The sequence below is a fragment of the Lagopus muta genome, chromosome 6 (genome assembly GCF_023343835.1).
Source record: "Lagopus muta isolate bLagMut1 chromosome 6, bLagMut1 primary, whole genome shotgun sequence".
NCBI classification, from domain to species: domain Eukaryota; kingdom Metazoa; phylum Chordata; class Aves; order Galliformes; family Phasianidae; genus Lagopus; species Lagopus muta.
This window is the reverse complement of record NC_064438.1, coordinates 15,884,285-15,901,864: the sequence shown is the minus strand read 5'-3', so window position 1 is coordinate 15,901,864 and position 17,580 is coordinate 15,884,285. Positions and strand designations below refer to the sequence as shown.

The window sequence follows — 17,580 nt, the reverse complement described above, 5'->3', positions numbered from 1 at the left end:
TTGGAGGCTTGTGGATTTTTATATAAGGTTGGCACCTCACTATTAGGACTCCTTCAAAATGAGGGCTATAGAAAAAGAATGCAGATGTTATTTTGGTCCATAGTCAGGAGGAAATTCTCTGGATAAAGTTTTGCATTACACGAACATGGAAGCACGTTCAAAAGATTTGCTTTGTTTGCTGACAGTAACTCAATTCCTTCCCAGAAAATTTCTGATGAAAATACTTTTCTCTTACTAATCCATTGTTACAATAATTACAAGCACTGGATCGATAGCAGGAAATATAGATTTGGAAGTGTTACTTCAGGTCTTCAGCCACAAATTGATCTGCTTGTCAAACCATAAATAAGTGCTGTATCAACACATATTTCAGAGATAGGAGAGCATTCTGAAGTGTAATAGCAATGGACTGAAGGAAGGAGAACAATAATTTGTTTTATGCAAGTGTATTAAGTCTTTACAGCCCTAATCTACACAGTCTTGCTGTTACGTGCATTTTGTACTCAGGTGTTACATCAGTAATTTCTGAGTATTGATCCACCTGGCTCCAGTAACATGCAGGATTATCTCTGGGTAAGAGTGATACTTGCTTCAATTAGAAGGAATCAACAGTATTACACATGATCCCAAACAAATCTTTTATAATTGGCAAGTATTCCAGTGTTTGTTTAGCAGATACTCTAATCCAAGTCGGTTCTTGAGCAAAAGCAATATCAGAAAAATAGAGTCAGCACCAGAAGACTTCTGTATCATGTTTTTTAATTTCCTTGGATGATTGTTACAACTCAATATAATGACTAAATCATAAAGACCTGCTCCAAGGAACGTACAGGAAAGGACCCTAGAAATTCTGGAATTATTTGGAGAAAGAAGCAGGTGTTAGAAATGAATAGGCTAGGTATTTTTTTTCCCAAAAGCTAAGACGTCTGGTACTGGGAGATCCATTTTCTTCTTAATGGGAAGCTGCTGTTCTCTTTGGCTGCTCTGAGTCTTTCATGTTTCCCTTGCCTGTGCCGAGATGAAGACTTTTGACTGTATGTGAGCAGTAAGAGGAGATGAGGAGTCCCTTTGATGTAAACCTCTCTCACCAGCCTCTCTTCTTGAATAGAAATTGCCAGCTGAGCAGTCAGTTTCTTCTGTTTTTCCTGCCTGAAATTACTTCCACGTTTGACTATTTATTAGTATGAAGGTGAAGGTAGGTCTGAGCTGCCAGTGAAGCTTTATCAGCCAGTTATGATTACCTTGATTATTTAATTACTTTTCCAGCACTAAGAATGGGTATTGCTTCACAGTGGAGAACCAGAGAAAGCTGCAGGTGTTCGATGGCCGAGTGAGAAGGCTTTTCTCTAGTCTAGCCTATTGTTGGTACAGCAATGTTTCCAGCTGTGATGCTTCATTGCTGCCAAGTAGAAGTAAATAGCTGTATAAATCATAGTGATGCTTGTACAATTTGGGCACAACTGATTGCTTGTTGTCTGCAATTGGTAAGCGTATGCTTATTCTTATATTTCAGAGTTAGTTGTTAATATTTCTGTAAAAGGAATAGATTTGGAAATTGAAGAATGCACACTTCTGAAGCGTTTTGTCTTTAAAATCTGGATTTAATTCCTCACCTAACTCACAAGCAGATCTGTTTAAATTATATTTTAATTTTCCAAAGACTTCTGTCAGAACTAACAGTCAGTAACAGTCAGTGGCCTGAATGATCCAGTAGGCGGTCAGTCACAGTGCAAGTATGTTTAATTTAGGACAGGAAATGTATACAGCTGCTATACGTGCTGCCTTGGGGCAGAGACTGGAGAAAAGCAGCGCTGTCTTTTGATGCTCACGCTTCAACCCTGAAGCCCAGCAGAGTTTTGCTGTGAGTTGAGTTTCTATAAGGATAGTTTCTATATAGGTAGAAAGCAGATTGGTTTGAATGGGAAGTTCTCAGCTACTAGAGAAGGGCAAGGAGTGTAATGGGAAGACTGGAGAGGATTAGTGTCCTGAGTTTATTGTTCTTGAGTAACTTGTACAAAGCCATTGGTGTGCAGCTGTAAAAGCTTAGAGTGTAAGTTGATAGAGGTAGGGCTGTCAAGTCTTACACTTGATTCCATCAAGCCTCATGAGGAGTGGCTGAGGGAACTGGTATTGTTCTGTCTGGAGGAGGCTCAGGGGAGACCTAATTGCCCTCTGCAACAACCTGACAGGAGGTTGTGATGAGGTTGATTGGCCTCTTCTCCCAGGTAGCATCAAGAGAATGAGAGTGAATGGCCTCAAGTTGAACTGGCAGATGTTCAGGCTGGATATTAGAAAGGCTTCTCAGAAAGAGTGGTGAAGTGTTGGAGTAGATTCCATGGGGAGGTAGTGGAGTCACTGCCCCTGGAGGTGTTCAGGAACCATGGAGATGTGGTACTTAAGGATGCGGTTTAGTGTGCGGTCTTTGTGGTTAATGGACAGTTGGACTAGATGATCTTAGAGGTCTTTTCCAACTATTATGATTCTATGACTAGCTCTAGAAGATGAAGAAAAGGAAGAATGCATGTTACGTGATGCATTGCGCTGATTTTTTTAAATGTTTTTTTCTGGTTAGGAAAACCTCTGTCTTTATAGCTACTTGCTAGCTTGCACCAGGAGTCAAATTATTTTTTGCTAAAGGGAAAATAATAAACATAGGGAAAAAAATCAGACTATTTATTATCCTTTTGTCCAAAGCATATGAAGAAGGACCTGAAGTGGAATCCTGGCAGAGCTTCTCGTCCAGCCTCAGCTACAGTTCGGGTGACTGACTTGAGTTGGCGAGGTAACCTAAATCCCAGTCCACTGATTAAAGATGATGGAGAACTACTTATGGATGAATACCTTTCCCCCAGGAAACTGGTGAGTTGATATCCAACTTTTTAATGAAGTAGAAGAAGGAAACTGGCATATAAAGTGCTGTATTAGCTTAACCTTCCAGCAGCCCTTGTGATGATTGCAGATTGTTGCACTGAATATCTGGCAGCTAGGCTTCTGCATAAAATGAATTCTGTCTTTATCAAATGTTTGTCCTTTCACCTTGTTTCATATCAAAAATATGGCCAGCATGAATGCTGCTGTCTTTATTGTCAACTTTCTTGAAGCAGCGTGAAGTGCATGGGGTAATGTAATTATAATTTAAAAGAGATCTCATTAAAGCTTTCTGAAGTACCTTGAATCTTAGCATTAGAAAAAGCTTTTTACATGAACCTTTTCTACGGATTGAAAGTATAACTTAAAAAGCTTAACTTTTGTTCTGAATTAGTGAAATCCTCTGTCTTCCTAAGAAGCCAACTGAAATATTCTGCAAGCGTTATAAATACTTCCTCCATTTATCAAAATGTGAGCTTTCAAAGCACTTTTGAAAGCCGTGTCCCTTTTTGACCAGAGGGAAGCGATTTTTGGCATGCAGTTTCTTGAATGAGAGTAACATGCTGAAATCTCCAGCGAAGGAGATCTTGGTTGTATATTGTGCTATATTTGCTCAATACTAATTAAAAGTAAAATCCCTTGGGAGCTAAGAGCTGGGAAAATAAGCTCACTTATTCCTGTTGGAGGGAAAGAGAGCTAGGAGCAGAAGTTAGAAGGAGGAAGGTGCAGCTTTCTGTGTTACAGAGCTGGGTAGGAGTCTGTGGAAGACAGCTGGGGGCAAGGCTGTGCTTCAGATGCTCCCAGAGAGCAGGACAGTGTTCCACATCCATAATCCTCTGTGCATTCACGTTCTGCAGGGGCCATGTTCCAGCTCACATCTGACTGCAGGTTTACATGATTTTCTCAATATAAGCCAACCACTGTTTTGACCATGCACAGGAGCCTAGGTAGCTACTTGTTCTCAGAATGTCTCTTCCAGTGGTACCCAAGTCTTCTCCTAAGAACATCACTTTCTGTAGAGGGTATATTTTAAACTTTATGGAAATAAAATTTGATATTTGGCCTTGTTATCTACCCCATTTACTTTCCTTTGGTTCCTGTCGACCACTGACAACTTATTAGTCTTTTTTTAAAGCCTGATATGGAGTTTGACCAGAGTAATATGTTTGTGGCCTACTGTACCCTTTATAAGCCCAATGGGAAGCTCACGGATTAGTCTGTTATCTTAGGATATGAAATGAAGCCCATTAGAGCAATCAAAACAGCTGCCCTTTGATTTCAATAAACTCTGAATGAAACCCCTAGGAAGCTCTTTAGTTGGTATGTTTTTTTTTCTCTTTCTGAAACTTTTAGTTCATGATCGGTTATAGGCAGAAAGGCAATGCTACCCATATCCCAAGAAACTGCATTTCATTGTTTTGTTGTATTTTATTTTTTTATACAGATCAGAAGTTAAATTCTCCAGCAGTTCCAGATTTTTCTTAGTAATGGAAGAAAAGCTTTATAATCCATATAATAAATGAATTCTTGATCTTCATTGACTCTTGCCACTCTTAGGTCATGTGCACTAACGTTTGTAAGGAATTCACTCTTTTAAATGGATGCATGCTGTCCTACTAATTTTTCTGGATGCAGTTATCTCCTGGCTCTGGAAGCTGACATTTGTGTTGGCATAGCTGAGATACTTCCTGTTGAGAGGAAAAACTATATGACATTGTCAAGGAAACATTAACAGTGCTTATGGCTTGTTTTAATAACATATCCAATTTATTTATTCTTTGACCTTTACACTGATCAAACTGAAACTGCTGCTTCCATGGATTTACTTCTGCTTTTTCAAACGCAAAAATAGGTATACTGTCCAACGACTTCAGTCTGAAGAACAAGCACGTGCCTATTTGTATAGGAACCACATGCCATTGATAACCAAGTGGTCTGAAAGGTTCTTCTGCTTGAATCAACACACTTGCGATGTCTTTTTGCTTGTCTTCTAATAGCTGTGAATATTTTAGAAGTTATTAATTGTATTCACTGAAGGGCTCTAAGAAGGAACGAACAGGTTTTTAAAATACAAGCTTATTAAAGTTATGCTATAAAGGTAAGGACATAGGCCCCAGTTCTGCAGTGTTGTACAGATTTCTGACACCTGATGAAGATTACTGAGGAGAATTTTTCCAAGATATATATATTTTTTCTTTGTTCCAACATATGTATTCAGTTTTACTCCTTGCCCTTGCAGTTTTTTCGTTGTGTTTTTTTTTTGTTTGTTTGTTTTTGTGTGGGGAAGCCTTGAAGGTCTTGCTGTACAGAACCTTTAAAGATTGGGTGCCTTGCATCGCAGCCTGCAAGCTTGTCTGAATCCGTGCATTTGCCCTTTTTCTGGAGGGATCACAGTCTCCATTCACTAACGAAATCATCACTCTCCATTAGCAGTCTCCATTACTAAGGACTCTCAAAAAGATATAATGTTCGTATTCCATCACATTTTCTCCAGTTGTCTGACAATTCTTTTCCTGCAAAAGAGAGGAGAATTTGGCCTAAAAATGATTTCCTCTTTATTATTATTTTTCCCTGCCTTTTTTTTTTTTTTTTTTTTTTTTTTTGCCTTATTGAACTCCATAGCACAAGAGACAGACAACTACTCCCAAACTCTCCCTTGCTATTCTCTTCCTCTTCACATCAGACTATCACCTTGCTTAAATCTTGTGCTTGTTCTCTATGGGCTTTGTGGTTTTCTATGACCTCATTCCAGCATAATGTTCACTTTGAAATCCTTTGTGATTCCATATTCTGCTCAGGTGAATATCATCTTCAGTGTTTTTTTTCTTTGCTTTCTAGAATCTCTCCTGCTGTAATGTCACACTTTGTCCTTTTGCATTTGATTACTCTTCATCTAAGCTACAGGTTGAAAGTGTTTGATGCTAGGGCTGGTATCATTCGCTGTTCTTTTTATTCTTTCCACTAGTATCGATAGCAATTTTCTGTTATGCTCTTTAATCTTCATCTGCATCAATAGATAATCTTTGCTTTTTCATTTTTACGTGTCCTGTTTAATGTTTACAGCTTTGTTCTTTGGCTTTGCTTGTGTTGTGCTTATGTGTTGTCGCATGCTATAGAGTGTTAACATAAACAAATTCTTCCCCATTCTCCCTTTATTCTGAAAACTAGATTTTAATGGGGAATACACAGATTTACCTTTAAATAAGTGGACCTGAAATTCAGAGTCTCACCTTTCTTTAATCCAGTTCTTACTCATTGAGCCCCCCCCTACCTCCTGCTTGCATTTTGGAAACAAAACCTCTTTCTGACTTGCACAACAAGCAATAAAATTCACAGAACAAACTCATTTTACAAATGATCTTCCAGACATTGTCGTGTTCTCAAAACTAATCAGTTCCTCAGCTTTTGTTATCACCATGATTTGTATGTGGTCTTCAGAGAAGAAAGGCAACGTTCATCTCATTGCACTGTTTATTGATCCTGCTCCAAGAAATCATGCTTTCTAAACTTGGGAACACGTGTTCGGAAGTGGTGTTTAGTTTTGTTGTAGGGTATGTTTCATATGGAATGCACTCGTTCTCGTGGGGAGAAGAAAATCTTGGAGGGTCCTGGAACAACAGATTGGATTCACATTGAAATGTCTCAATCGCTTCCTTTTTTGCTTGGCAGAAAGTTTTCCTCATGGTTGTGAATTGTATAAATCTGAGAAGAAACTGGAGATCAAGGGAGCAGGTGCAAAATCTTGATAATTTGTGATATGTGGAGTCAGGAGATGGGCATAACTGATTTAATTTGGGTCTTCTGATTCCTTGCCTAGAATTGGGTAACCGTTTATAATGATTTAAAACCAAAGAAGTTCAAAGGGACCTCTGGAGGTCTTCTAGTTCAATCTTCTATTGAAAGCACAGCTAGCTTCTGCATTAGATCAGATTGCTTGAGATGATAGATAGCAGTAAGCATACTGTGAATAGGAAAGTAGTTACAAAGCCTCATTTACTTTCAGAGCTTTCCTTTGATATGTTCTTATCCTAATATTAAAACCTTTACTCCAGTGAAAGCTTATATATATCCTGCTACATAAACATCTGATGTTTTATGTTCAAATTTTCATGTCAGGAATATATTTATATGCATATACTTACACACATGTATGCCTTTTATTAAAAACAGATTTTCATTTGCATATAGTAACAGCTGCTTAACTAACTTAATAGTCTTGAACTGTGTTTAGTGACACAATGTTGAAATGCAGCCACTTACTCTGCACCTAGTTGTTAGATTAGGAACAGGAATTCATACTTTGGTATGTTTTGTATATCTGTGTGTGGGAAATGTAAATCTTTAAGTCTGAAGCAAAACTTGGTGTATCTATGATATTGTGCATATTAATTCAGGAGAGTTGGACCTGAGCTTCTGTTTCTTCCTGTAGGAATGATACAGGCTATTTCTGAGAAATCACCAAACCTCCCATATAGTTCCAAGCCCCACATTTCCTTTGAAGCTTATGATAGTAAGAGAGAGAGCTCTTAGCAGCCTGTAGCATCAGATCCTGGTTAGCAATTGAGAAAGGAAAAGCGTCAGTACTTTGAATCCCCAGGATGGGTCAGCGAGGAGCTAAGCCAGCGATGGTGAGACAAAACTGGGATCTGTGCATGTAGAACTGTTAGTGTGAGTTAGAGCTTTAGCATGAGAAAAAAGGCATCTTTGCTGAAGTATCCAGTTCCATTTAAACTTCAGTTGTTTCTTCACTGTTGTTTTCATACCAGCTGAGAAGATCCCAGTACTTCAAACCTTGTTAATGTTCTTGTAATTTTCTTCTTAGAAAAAATAGGAGTTGTCACCTTGCAGCAGCGTTATTTTCCTGTGCAGGGGGAGATGATTCTTGGGTTGGGAATCTGAAATAAAATCCCCGTGAAAAGCAATGAACGCATGAATAGACATGAAAATGATATTTGCATACAGGTGTGGTATTAGAAGAAAATAAGCTCACTGCTCAGGAATTCCTGTGCTAGCCAAATTAACCAGCATCAGCAAAATGAGCGCACAGCTGGAAACGCTTCTCAGGCAGCTGTGTGCAACATGCTTTTCAGCAACAGCTCTGCTTTTCTTGGAGCATGTGAAAAATCCAGTGAGGAGCTAGAAATCAGTTGTATGCACCAGCTTTAATTGCACAGATACTATTTCCAATTAAGGAATTCACGGGGAGTTGCAGGTGGGACTCAAACCGGATTTCCCAGTATCCCCAGGTGACTTTCCCAGCATTCCCAGATAGGGAAGCTCTATGAACAGAAAAGCATTGCACTTGCAGTTTTTTTATAGAATGCTTGTGGCTTTTCTCTTCTGACTGACAAGAAGCTTTCCAGATGGGCACATGCTCTTCAGTTAGGTGTTGGCCAGACATTTTGCATGATGGGAGTGCTTTGTGAGCTGTTATGGAGTTGCTTCTTAAACTACTGGCTAAACTAGCTGTCAATAGTTTTTTGCATGATCTCGTGAAAGAAGTTTTACTCTTTTTCAAAGGAGGTGTAAAAACATAAAATGAACTTTGGCTGTCTTTGTTTTACTTATCACTAATTCTTCAAGGAATTGTGTAGTGCTTTTCCATAGGAATTTATTCTTCCAAATAAGAAGGTTTAAGATTGTCAGACGATGTTCTTGAACATCACGTGCAAGAAAGATTTTGCTGTTTGGTTCTTCAGAAAACATCTGCCTCCTCTATCTAACCAGTACCCACCTCAGTGGGTAGGTGGCAGGCAGAATCCTCTCTGGAAACCAGCAGTCAACCTGGAATTATAATTAGCTTTTTCAGGTCATCTTTCTGATGTAAATCCAGCTCTGCCTCCAAGAGATCCTTGGTCTCTTTTTGTATGCTTTACAGCTGTAAACAACAGAAGGAAACCCTAGATGGCACAGCACCTTCATGGCTGTAAGTGTTCCTGGGGCACGGGCAGGAGTCCCATCCCTGGCTGCCAGCACAGCCTTCTGAGCTTTGGGCAGACAGCCATTACTTGACACCACAGTGGCACTCCTGAACTAGGGCAGGAGCTTGTCCTAGAGCTGGCACAACCTTGGAGTGAAGGGCTGCATAGTGCCTTAGCACAGCTTGTCACCCACACAGCGCCAGACGTCCCTCTGTCCAATCTGATCATCCTTGGCAGTGTGTTTCGCTTTGATTTTTTTTTTTTAACAGCCTAACAGCAGTCAAATTCCTTCTGTGTATCCCTCCTTTTAAACTTTGCTGAAGGTTCCTGTGCACTGATATCAAACAGCAACGTAAAAGGAAGGTCCTTATTATCTTCCTTATTATCTTCTTATTTTAAATGCTTCCATGTCCTTCCTTTACTCCCTCCTTTCTTGGTGCCAGAATTGTGGTTGTGACTTCTGAGACCCCCTCCGTCTGCACCACTATGCTAGGAAAGGTGCCTAGGGAGTAGGAGTGTCCCAGCTGTCCTCCCTAGGAACCTTCTTCTGCCCTGACCCTTTGCTTGCTAACCAGCTCTCAGCCACACCTGGGCTCCTTGTGCTTCTAGAGCCTTTGTAATGAGCTCATATCCTCATTTTGTGTTACTTTCACATAGTATGATGGCTTTTGCATTCCACAGCCTGTCAGTTTCAAACTCTCTAAGAACTCCCTCAGCATCAGCAGGAAAAAGCGTGCTTTTCCTGGTGATTGTTGGAAAAGTGGCATAGGGAAGTGGGAACTGTGAACAGATGGGGTTCGGTGCATTTGTTTAACATATGCTTCAAGCAGCTATCTATAGTTCAAAGAGCCAGAGGTGGCAGTTAACAACTTTATACAGTGCTGGGGCCACAACTCTGCTTGTTGCAGCACAAAATGTTGGTGAATTAAGTGGCTCATCTCTCAGCTGGGGGAAAAGAACAAATGGTGGATCTGGAAGAGGAAAAGGAGAACAAAGTCTGGTAGCCCCATATGGGAAGAGAAAGAATAGGGAAATCTAGAAGAGGAAAATATAACCTTGTGTGGCTTTTATTCTTTGATTCTGAAAGAGGAGGACAAGGAGCAGAAGTGCATCTCTTGTGGTCAGAGTAGCGAAAGGAGGCTGTCTGGGATATGGCAAGGGGAAGGATAGTTTGAAGGGAGCAATGGAGAAAGGCAAAGGCTCTGCATGGCGCCAGGGCCTTCTGCTGCTTTACTGATAAAGTGCATGTCCCAAAGGTTATTGTTTTGGAACCACTTTCTATTCAATATTCTATTTAATAAAGTGGGCTATTGGGGCTATTTTGACATGGACGAGGGAGGTATTTGTCAGAAGGAGTTGCCTTTCATAACAATGAGATTGCATCCAAACCCAGCAATTTGAGTGTGTGGATGTGTGCCAGGATGTCAGCTAGCTCTCATTTCTCACGTGCTCTCATGCTACCTGACAAATAGTGTTGTCTGCTGAAAAGGATGACTGCAAAATACGGATTGTAGTAAAGGACCTTATGCTTACTTGGGGAAGAAAGCCGTCCATAGTAGGCATGCTTGCTGCCTTTGAAGGAGCAGAACAGTTCTTCTGCAGTCTGTGTCTGGGGATAGAAAGCATACTCCTGGATGCCGCTGAGGTCTGGGGTATTTTTGCCTTAGATCTTTGTTTATTATGCCTTACTGTAAAGGCAAGGAAGGCCAGAAGCTTAAAATCAGTTAAAAGTTCAGATTGACAATAATTTTAAGCACAGTTTCTGAAAGGTGATTGGAAAGCAGGTGAAGACTTTGGATAATTCTGTTTCTGAGGAATCTAACTCAAAGCCTTACACAGGGTGTGAGGTTTTTTTTTTAAAGAGTGATGCTCAGCTGTTTCATCAACCCTGGTCTTGATACGATGCCCTTGTAAGTTGTCATCTCAGTTCCACTTAGAGTGTTTTGGTCCCTTGTTTGTTAGAGAGTGTAGAGCCATTAGAGTGAATGAAACTGATCAATTGTGAGCAGTATGAATTCTACTCGATGAGTGGGAATGTTGCCACTGCTGTTTTTCCCTACAGAAATGAACTAGATGTTCTTGTGGTTATTTTTCCCCTCAAAAACTCCTATACAGAGGTGGTCCTACACAAATTCCCTTCTAATGAATCATTTCCCCTATATTAGTGTTAACCTCCAAAGGAAAACAAACTAAAGTGTGTTCTGAGTTTCTAGTTGTAAGAAAACATTTCCTACACGTAGATGTCATTGAGTGACTTTGTTCCTTCATGTTAAATAGAGTGGTGAAAGGCAGAGTAAAATCTGCGTGAATGTATCAATGCTAATTTCTAGATATTTAAGGAAAGAACCTGTGATAGCTGCTTGTACACACACACACACACCCTTGCTTAATACAGTGGATGACCCCATCACAGAGATTTTGCAGAAATAATGAAAGGTTTTGGAGGCTTCCTTTGGCATTGATTAGTTCTTTTCGAAGAAATTTGTAATTCTTGCAATTAGTGTTGTGTTCCTTGAGAAATGTGATCATATTATGATTGTCTTGAGCTGAAATCTTGTTTTCTTTTTGGTAGTTTTGGATTTAAAAGCTAAGCACTGTGTTTTAATGAGTTTTACTATCTAGCACCTTTTTGATCACTGGTGACACCAAGGGTACCGTTTCTTATCTTCTGAGGATTAGTAAAATATCACACAAATCTTACAGTGTGGGCATGTTGTTTAAATGAAGTTAATTGGCATGTAATCTTTTGCTGATTTGCAACTTGAATGTAGTGCCCCGCCTTGACTTTGTGAGCACTGTAGAAGTTACGTGAAGCTGAAATAATTCAGAGCTGCTAGAAAGAAAGCTCTTTGAATACTGGATTTATTTTAATGTTATCATATGTCTAGCTGTTTTGACCTGGACTGTGTGCTGACATAGCACTGGTTGAAAACCTTTCTACACCTTTTTGTTCCTGCATCATCTGGCTCATTTCGTAAGAATATATATATATATCCCTGCTTATTTTTACAGAAAGCTTTGACAGGGATGGATGATCTGCAGCAAGTAAAGGCCCTGGAGATGCAAGTAGATACAAGAGAGAGCAGCTTGGGGAACTTTGGTAAGAAAACAATTCTTTCTCGAATTTTCCCTTATTGTATTTTATCAGGACTGGGGAATTGGAAGCTGTATGTAAATGTAAAGCACTACTGTGCTTGAGAGCTCTTGAAACATATTCTTCCTGGTATCTTTCATTTCTTGATTACTGTTTTCTTCTGTGAGACTCTAAGACTGAACGCTACAGCAATGGATAGGTGACACCATTTAGGGCTATAAAGATGCTCAGAGGGCTGGAGCACCTCTCCTATGAAGAAAGGTTGATGGAGTTGGGCTTGTTTAGCTCAGAGAAGGGAAGGCTCCAAGTAGACCTCATTGTGGCCTTCCAGTACTTGAAGGGAGGCTACAAGCAGGAGGGTGGCTGACTTTTTACATGATATGATAAGTGATAGGACAAAGAGAAGTACTGGTGAGGCGCTGGAACAGATTGCCCAGAGAAGCTGTGGATGCCCCATCCCTGGAGGAATTGAAAGCCAGGTTGGGTGATGCCCTGGGAAGCCTGATCTGGTGGGTGGCAGCCCTGCCAATGGCAGAAGGATACAGCTCGATGATCATTAAGGCCCCCCCAACCTAAACCAATCTATGACTTCTGTCTAATGCCAAATTAATTTGAAAAGATTCCTCATGACATGCCTCAAGGGCTTAAACATTTACTGATTAAGTTGCCCTCTAGAGTATTTGATGCTATTGTAGTGAGACAGAGTAGCCAAAGTTCAGTTTGTCTCCACTGAAAGATTCCCCTGTGGCTGGGAAATCGCTAGTGGTATCAGGCTGCCAATGCTGCCAGTCTCCTGCGTTTGCTTCCTGTGCTGCCTCATCAAGCTGTGCTGGAGAATGCTCTTGAAGAAGCTCCTCTAGATGCATCACTTGATGAGCCCCAGGAGGCTCTGAATGCTTGTATTTCACCTCTGTGTCATCATCTCTGCTCAAGAGAAGTAAGGAAGTAGTGGAGGAATTTCTTCAATAGCAGTGTCAACACTGAGAGTGTGCAACGTTCCTTTCTTCCAGCGCTGGAAGGCATTTCTGAAAGCAACCTGTGTGCTCCTGTCACAGCCAAGTCCATCTTTGCCTTCACTGAAGCTAACTATTGCAGGGCAATATTTTATGTACCAGAGGGAGTTGCACCCCCCAAAAGCAGGTGCTGGTATTTTCAGACAAGCAGTTCGTTTTCCCGTGCAGAGCACCAAGGTGTGCAAGTGACAGTAATGTAATAGCCAGTCCAATATCTTTGGGCCTTCTGATATCAAGAATAGTTAAAGGAAGTACATGAAGGGGGCTTTTGTTTTGAACTGCACAGCCATTTTATGGATGGCCTCAAGTTCCACTAGGGAAGGTTCAGGCTGGGTGTTAGGAAATAATTCTCCAAAGGATTACACTGGCACAGGCTGCCCAGGGAGGTGGTGGAGTCACTGTCCCTGTAGGTGCTCAATAAACATGCAGATGTGGTACTAAGGAATATGATTTAGTGGGCAACATTGGTGGTAGGTGGACAGTTGGATGATCTTAGAAATCTTTACCAACCTGAATGATTCTGTGATTCTATGATGTGTATCGATTATTCAGTTTATTTTGCAGACAGGTTTATTTTTGATAGACATTTTGGTAATTTAAGTCAAATTGCATCTGTTTCTTTCAGAGTATATAATCTATTCAGTCTTGTTTCCTCTGGTTGATAAGAAAATCTTATTACACCATTTCTACCAGTGCTCCAAAGTGGTGTTCCCATTCCCATGCCATTATGCATTAGCTATGACAAGCTAGCAAAAAGCCTTACCTTATCTGTAACTTCTGTGTTGTGGTATTATCTTAAACATGTAGTCCCTTCCATTTCCTCTTTTGAACTTTACCTCACTGTCCTTTATTCCTCACATGCTCATACAGAAATGCTGAACTTAATCTCGTAGGATTTGTGAAGTGTTGTTAGAGCAGAACAAGTTAATTTACAAGTTAATTTAAATCTCTCTTTTCTCACATTTCCTCTGCACTTCCCTTTCCTTCCTATTACAGGAATAAATCCCTTTACTTCTGCTTCCTTTGAATAAGTTTTTGCAGCTTTTACAAAATACAGAGCACTGTTCCCACATCGCAAACAATTTCCATCTTATGTTCCACTTTGAACCAGGAGTTGGACTTTAGGGGCTGTAAAAAAACAGCAGCTGCAGATCCCCACTGCTTTTGAGAGTAATGAAACATCAAGGGGTATGACAGGACAGTTTGCACCTTCAGTATGAGTGGTGTAATCAAGGCTGACTTTGTGCCAGCTATCTCCCCTGAATCAGTGCACTGCCAAACTGGTTCCTGTTTGCAGGGAGCTAGGTAAATGGAGTGAGTGGAGTAAGGAACAGACCAACCGCAGTGAGGGAAGTTCGAGCCTGACAGAAGGGAAAGCTTTTCTACCATGATGAGCAATAGAGATATCTGGAGAGGTTGTGAGTATATCGCAAGCGTTGAGATCCTGCATCTTCTTAGCAAAATTTCCAGAGTGGTTTTAAACACTTTGAGGGTTTTTTTTATTAATGTTCTACTTTGGGCTGAACTTGGAAGCACTGCGTTTCACCCTTTCCCAGTTTGTCAGGACAGCCTTTACACAGAGGTGTTATATAGGGGGAAGGAATAGTTGTATTTCTTAGGGACAGGGTGGAGGCTTAAACGCTAAAAGACCAATGTTAAAATGGTTTCCTGTGATCGGTATTAGAATAATGAAAAGCTTCGTGCCAGAACTTGAGTTTGAGTATCTTTGTGGGATGCAGGATAGCTGCTGAAATCTGTAGCTGTTTGTTCTCACTGCACCTTGCTGAATGACAGGCAAAGCACTGAACCTCACTGGCAAGTCTTATATCCAGCTCTGCGGAATTTGGATTTACTTTTGTTCTCTATTACTGTGTGTAGGCTTCAGTTTATATTTGAGCAGATGGACTATTTCCTTTTTATTAGCTTATCCCTTCAGTTTTGATTGCTGACAGATCTGGGACCATTTTGATGACCGGTTTGTAGAAATCCCTGCTGAAAGTAATGGTTGGATATAGTCATTTAAGACACTACATAGTTCTCTTATTTCTAAGTGATTTTAATAGCTACAAATCAAGTTACCCACAATGCTCTTCTCTGGTTCTTATTCAATTGTTGCCTTCTGGCAGCCAGTCTAAGTTGATTATGTGTCTGGAGACTGTTGCTTCTCTTTGGTGAGGCAGCTGTTTGCTGCATGGGGACTGTGCAACACTGCACTGCTGTTCAGGTTCAGCAATAGGCATATGTTGTTTTTCATACCGGTTGATCTGTTTGCTTCTGCTCTGTTTGTCAGTATTTCTTTGTAAGAAGCAAAGGCAAAAGACATTTGCTCTCCAACACGTGCCTTCCTAACCTGCCTTTAATTCATAGAATCATAGAATGGTTTGAGTTGGAAGGGACTTCTGAAGGCCATCTGATCCAACTTTCGTGCAATGAACATGATACACTTAGGATAGATCAGGTGCTCACAGCCCCTCCAGCCTGACCTCGAGTGTCTCCAGGGACATCCAGTGCCTCTCTGACCAGCCTGGTAATTTAGCTGGTATGAACAAGCTTCACTGAGAAGATACAACAGCAAGGAGTGCAGCAGGTCTTGGGCAACCTCTCCAGCAATTAGAAATACTTCAGCAGGGGATTTATGTTAAACTCTGTCTTTTTGTGAGATATGACCTTGGGTAGCTAGATGACAGCTAGCTTGGGTTTGTCTGCAGATACTGCATTACTATATAAACAACAAATGTAATTAATACAGATACTGTGGCTTTTAGAATATAATAAAGCCAGCACCTTGCCTGCTTTCTCTTTAGTGCTAGTGAGTTATGTAAATGTCATCTGCTATACCAAGGCAGCTCAGAATGAGACCCGCGTTGCTACTCTGCTCATGAAGTTCAGCACTTAAGGCAATGTAGCTGAATGTATATGTATCTTTTTTTATCCAGAAATGGAGCTAGTAATCTGAAAAATGCAGCCTGTTTCTCTAAAGCAAGCAGCTCCAAAGTAGGCGCTTGCAGGGGAATGCTCATTTTATAGCACAGTCAGGCTTTTCCGTACAAATGCACATTGCTTTGGAGGGCCAAACTAACATTTACATGAAAATATTTTCATCCTGGGTCCTATTTTGATTTCAAGTTTATTAAAAAAAAAAAATCAGATATAAGCACCTACCTTACGTTTTTATTTCTTTCTACTATTAATTTAGCTTTTTTGTTCCACTGGAGTAGGACAGCAGAAGAATTTAGCACTCATGCACTGTTGCAAGGAATGGCCCTGAGACTCATGGGTCAGTGGCCATGGTGGGGATGGGTTGATGGTTGGGCGAGATGATCTTGGTGATTTTTTTCCAACCTATGATTCTACAAAGAGGCTACTTAGTAAAAGGGAGTCAAAGACAGAAGAGAGAACACTGCATGCTGCTCTCAGTTCTCAATCAGACCAGAACTGTGATCATAAGCTTTTTAGAGAAATACTTCATTAAAATCCTCCAGGCAGATTATCACACTACTGCACGCAGCATTCGCTTCTTTTTAACTTACTACAGAGCCCAGGGGTCGATGGTGCCAAAATACAACAAAATGTTTGAGATGGGGGATTGTGTTACAGTAATGAAATAACCAGATGTGAAAATTATGTCTTCAGCCTGTAACACTGGCTGCCACACCCCATGGCCTCCTTGAATCCTTCAATAGCATATTTTTCCTGAACCAACCCCAAATGTGTTCAGTAAAAGTTTTCTTTTGAACAAGACTCATTTCTCTTCAATTCATCTTCTTCTCAGACTTTGACTTTTAAAGCCTGTTTGCTTCTTAATGCCTCAGGTTTCTTATCAGGAACAAAATGGTATTTTTTTTAATCATCTACATTTTGCTGGGTTTTTTTTTTTTTCCCCTTGGGGTCTTTCTTAGCACATGGATTTTATGTCTGCAGAAGTCTTTGCTCAGTAGCACTTATGACTGCTGTGAATAATTAACTGAGATAGTGGCATCTCCCCTGTTGGGACTCTGAAGTTTGGGGTTTTTTTTTTTTGCTATATTTTATAAAATTTGACATGAAAATGTGTGCCTTGCAGGATGAGGATGGTGTTTGTAATTTGTGCTATAATTTTTATGTGTTATGGAAAATTATTAAAAATAAGACTAAAAGAAATGCACAATGAGCTTTTAGTATTTTCTAAAGAGCTTTACAAACAAATGACATTAAAGATTTGCAGTATAGCATGAAATTCAATATGTGGATTATAATCACTCCCAAACAGCATTAGATGAAGATAATGCTTCTTCTGAAACGTGATTTATTAAAATGTTTTTGCCATAAGCACTATTTGGGGAAATGGAATAAACAGCATGGTTTTCTTTGTTTGCTTGTGAGATCCCACTCCCTTTTTTTTAGAAAAAAATAAAAAAAAAAAATTCAAATTCCTTTTTTGATCCTTTGCAAAGAGCTGGATAGCTAGAATGTCATGCTAAATTATCCTTTGCCAAAGAGATTACTGTTGAGAACAGGTTTTAGTGTCTTGGTCTTAGTGATCCAGTCTGCCTAAAATTCATGCTACCTCTCCATGGTGATACATCATACTTGAGGATTCTTGCCATGGGTAAAATCTGCTGGTGGGAATGGGCAAGTTTGCTGTTGTCGGTAGCAAATGTTTCCTGTGCTGGGGGCTTATATCCATGGACTGCTATGATCTAAA

At 40.2% G+C, this 17,580-nt stretch overlaps 1 protein-coding gene across 1 annotated transcript in view; it reads left to right on the top strand.

The window, feature by feature from the left end:
- The window catches only part of LRRC56 (leucine rich repeat containing 56), a 64,389-nt gene that overhangs the window by 20,347 nt on the left and 26,462 nt on the right, over positions 1–17,580 (top strand). Inside the window, exons 4-5 of the mRNA XM_048949400.1 lie at positions 2,695–2,859; positions 11,802–11,889. Coding sequence (XP_048805357.1) covers positions 2,695–2,859; positions 11,802–11,889 — 253 coding nt within the window. The remainder of the gene's footprint in view (positions 1–2,694; positions 2,860–11,801; positions 11,890–17,580) is intronic.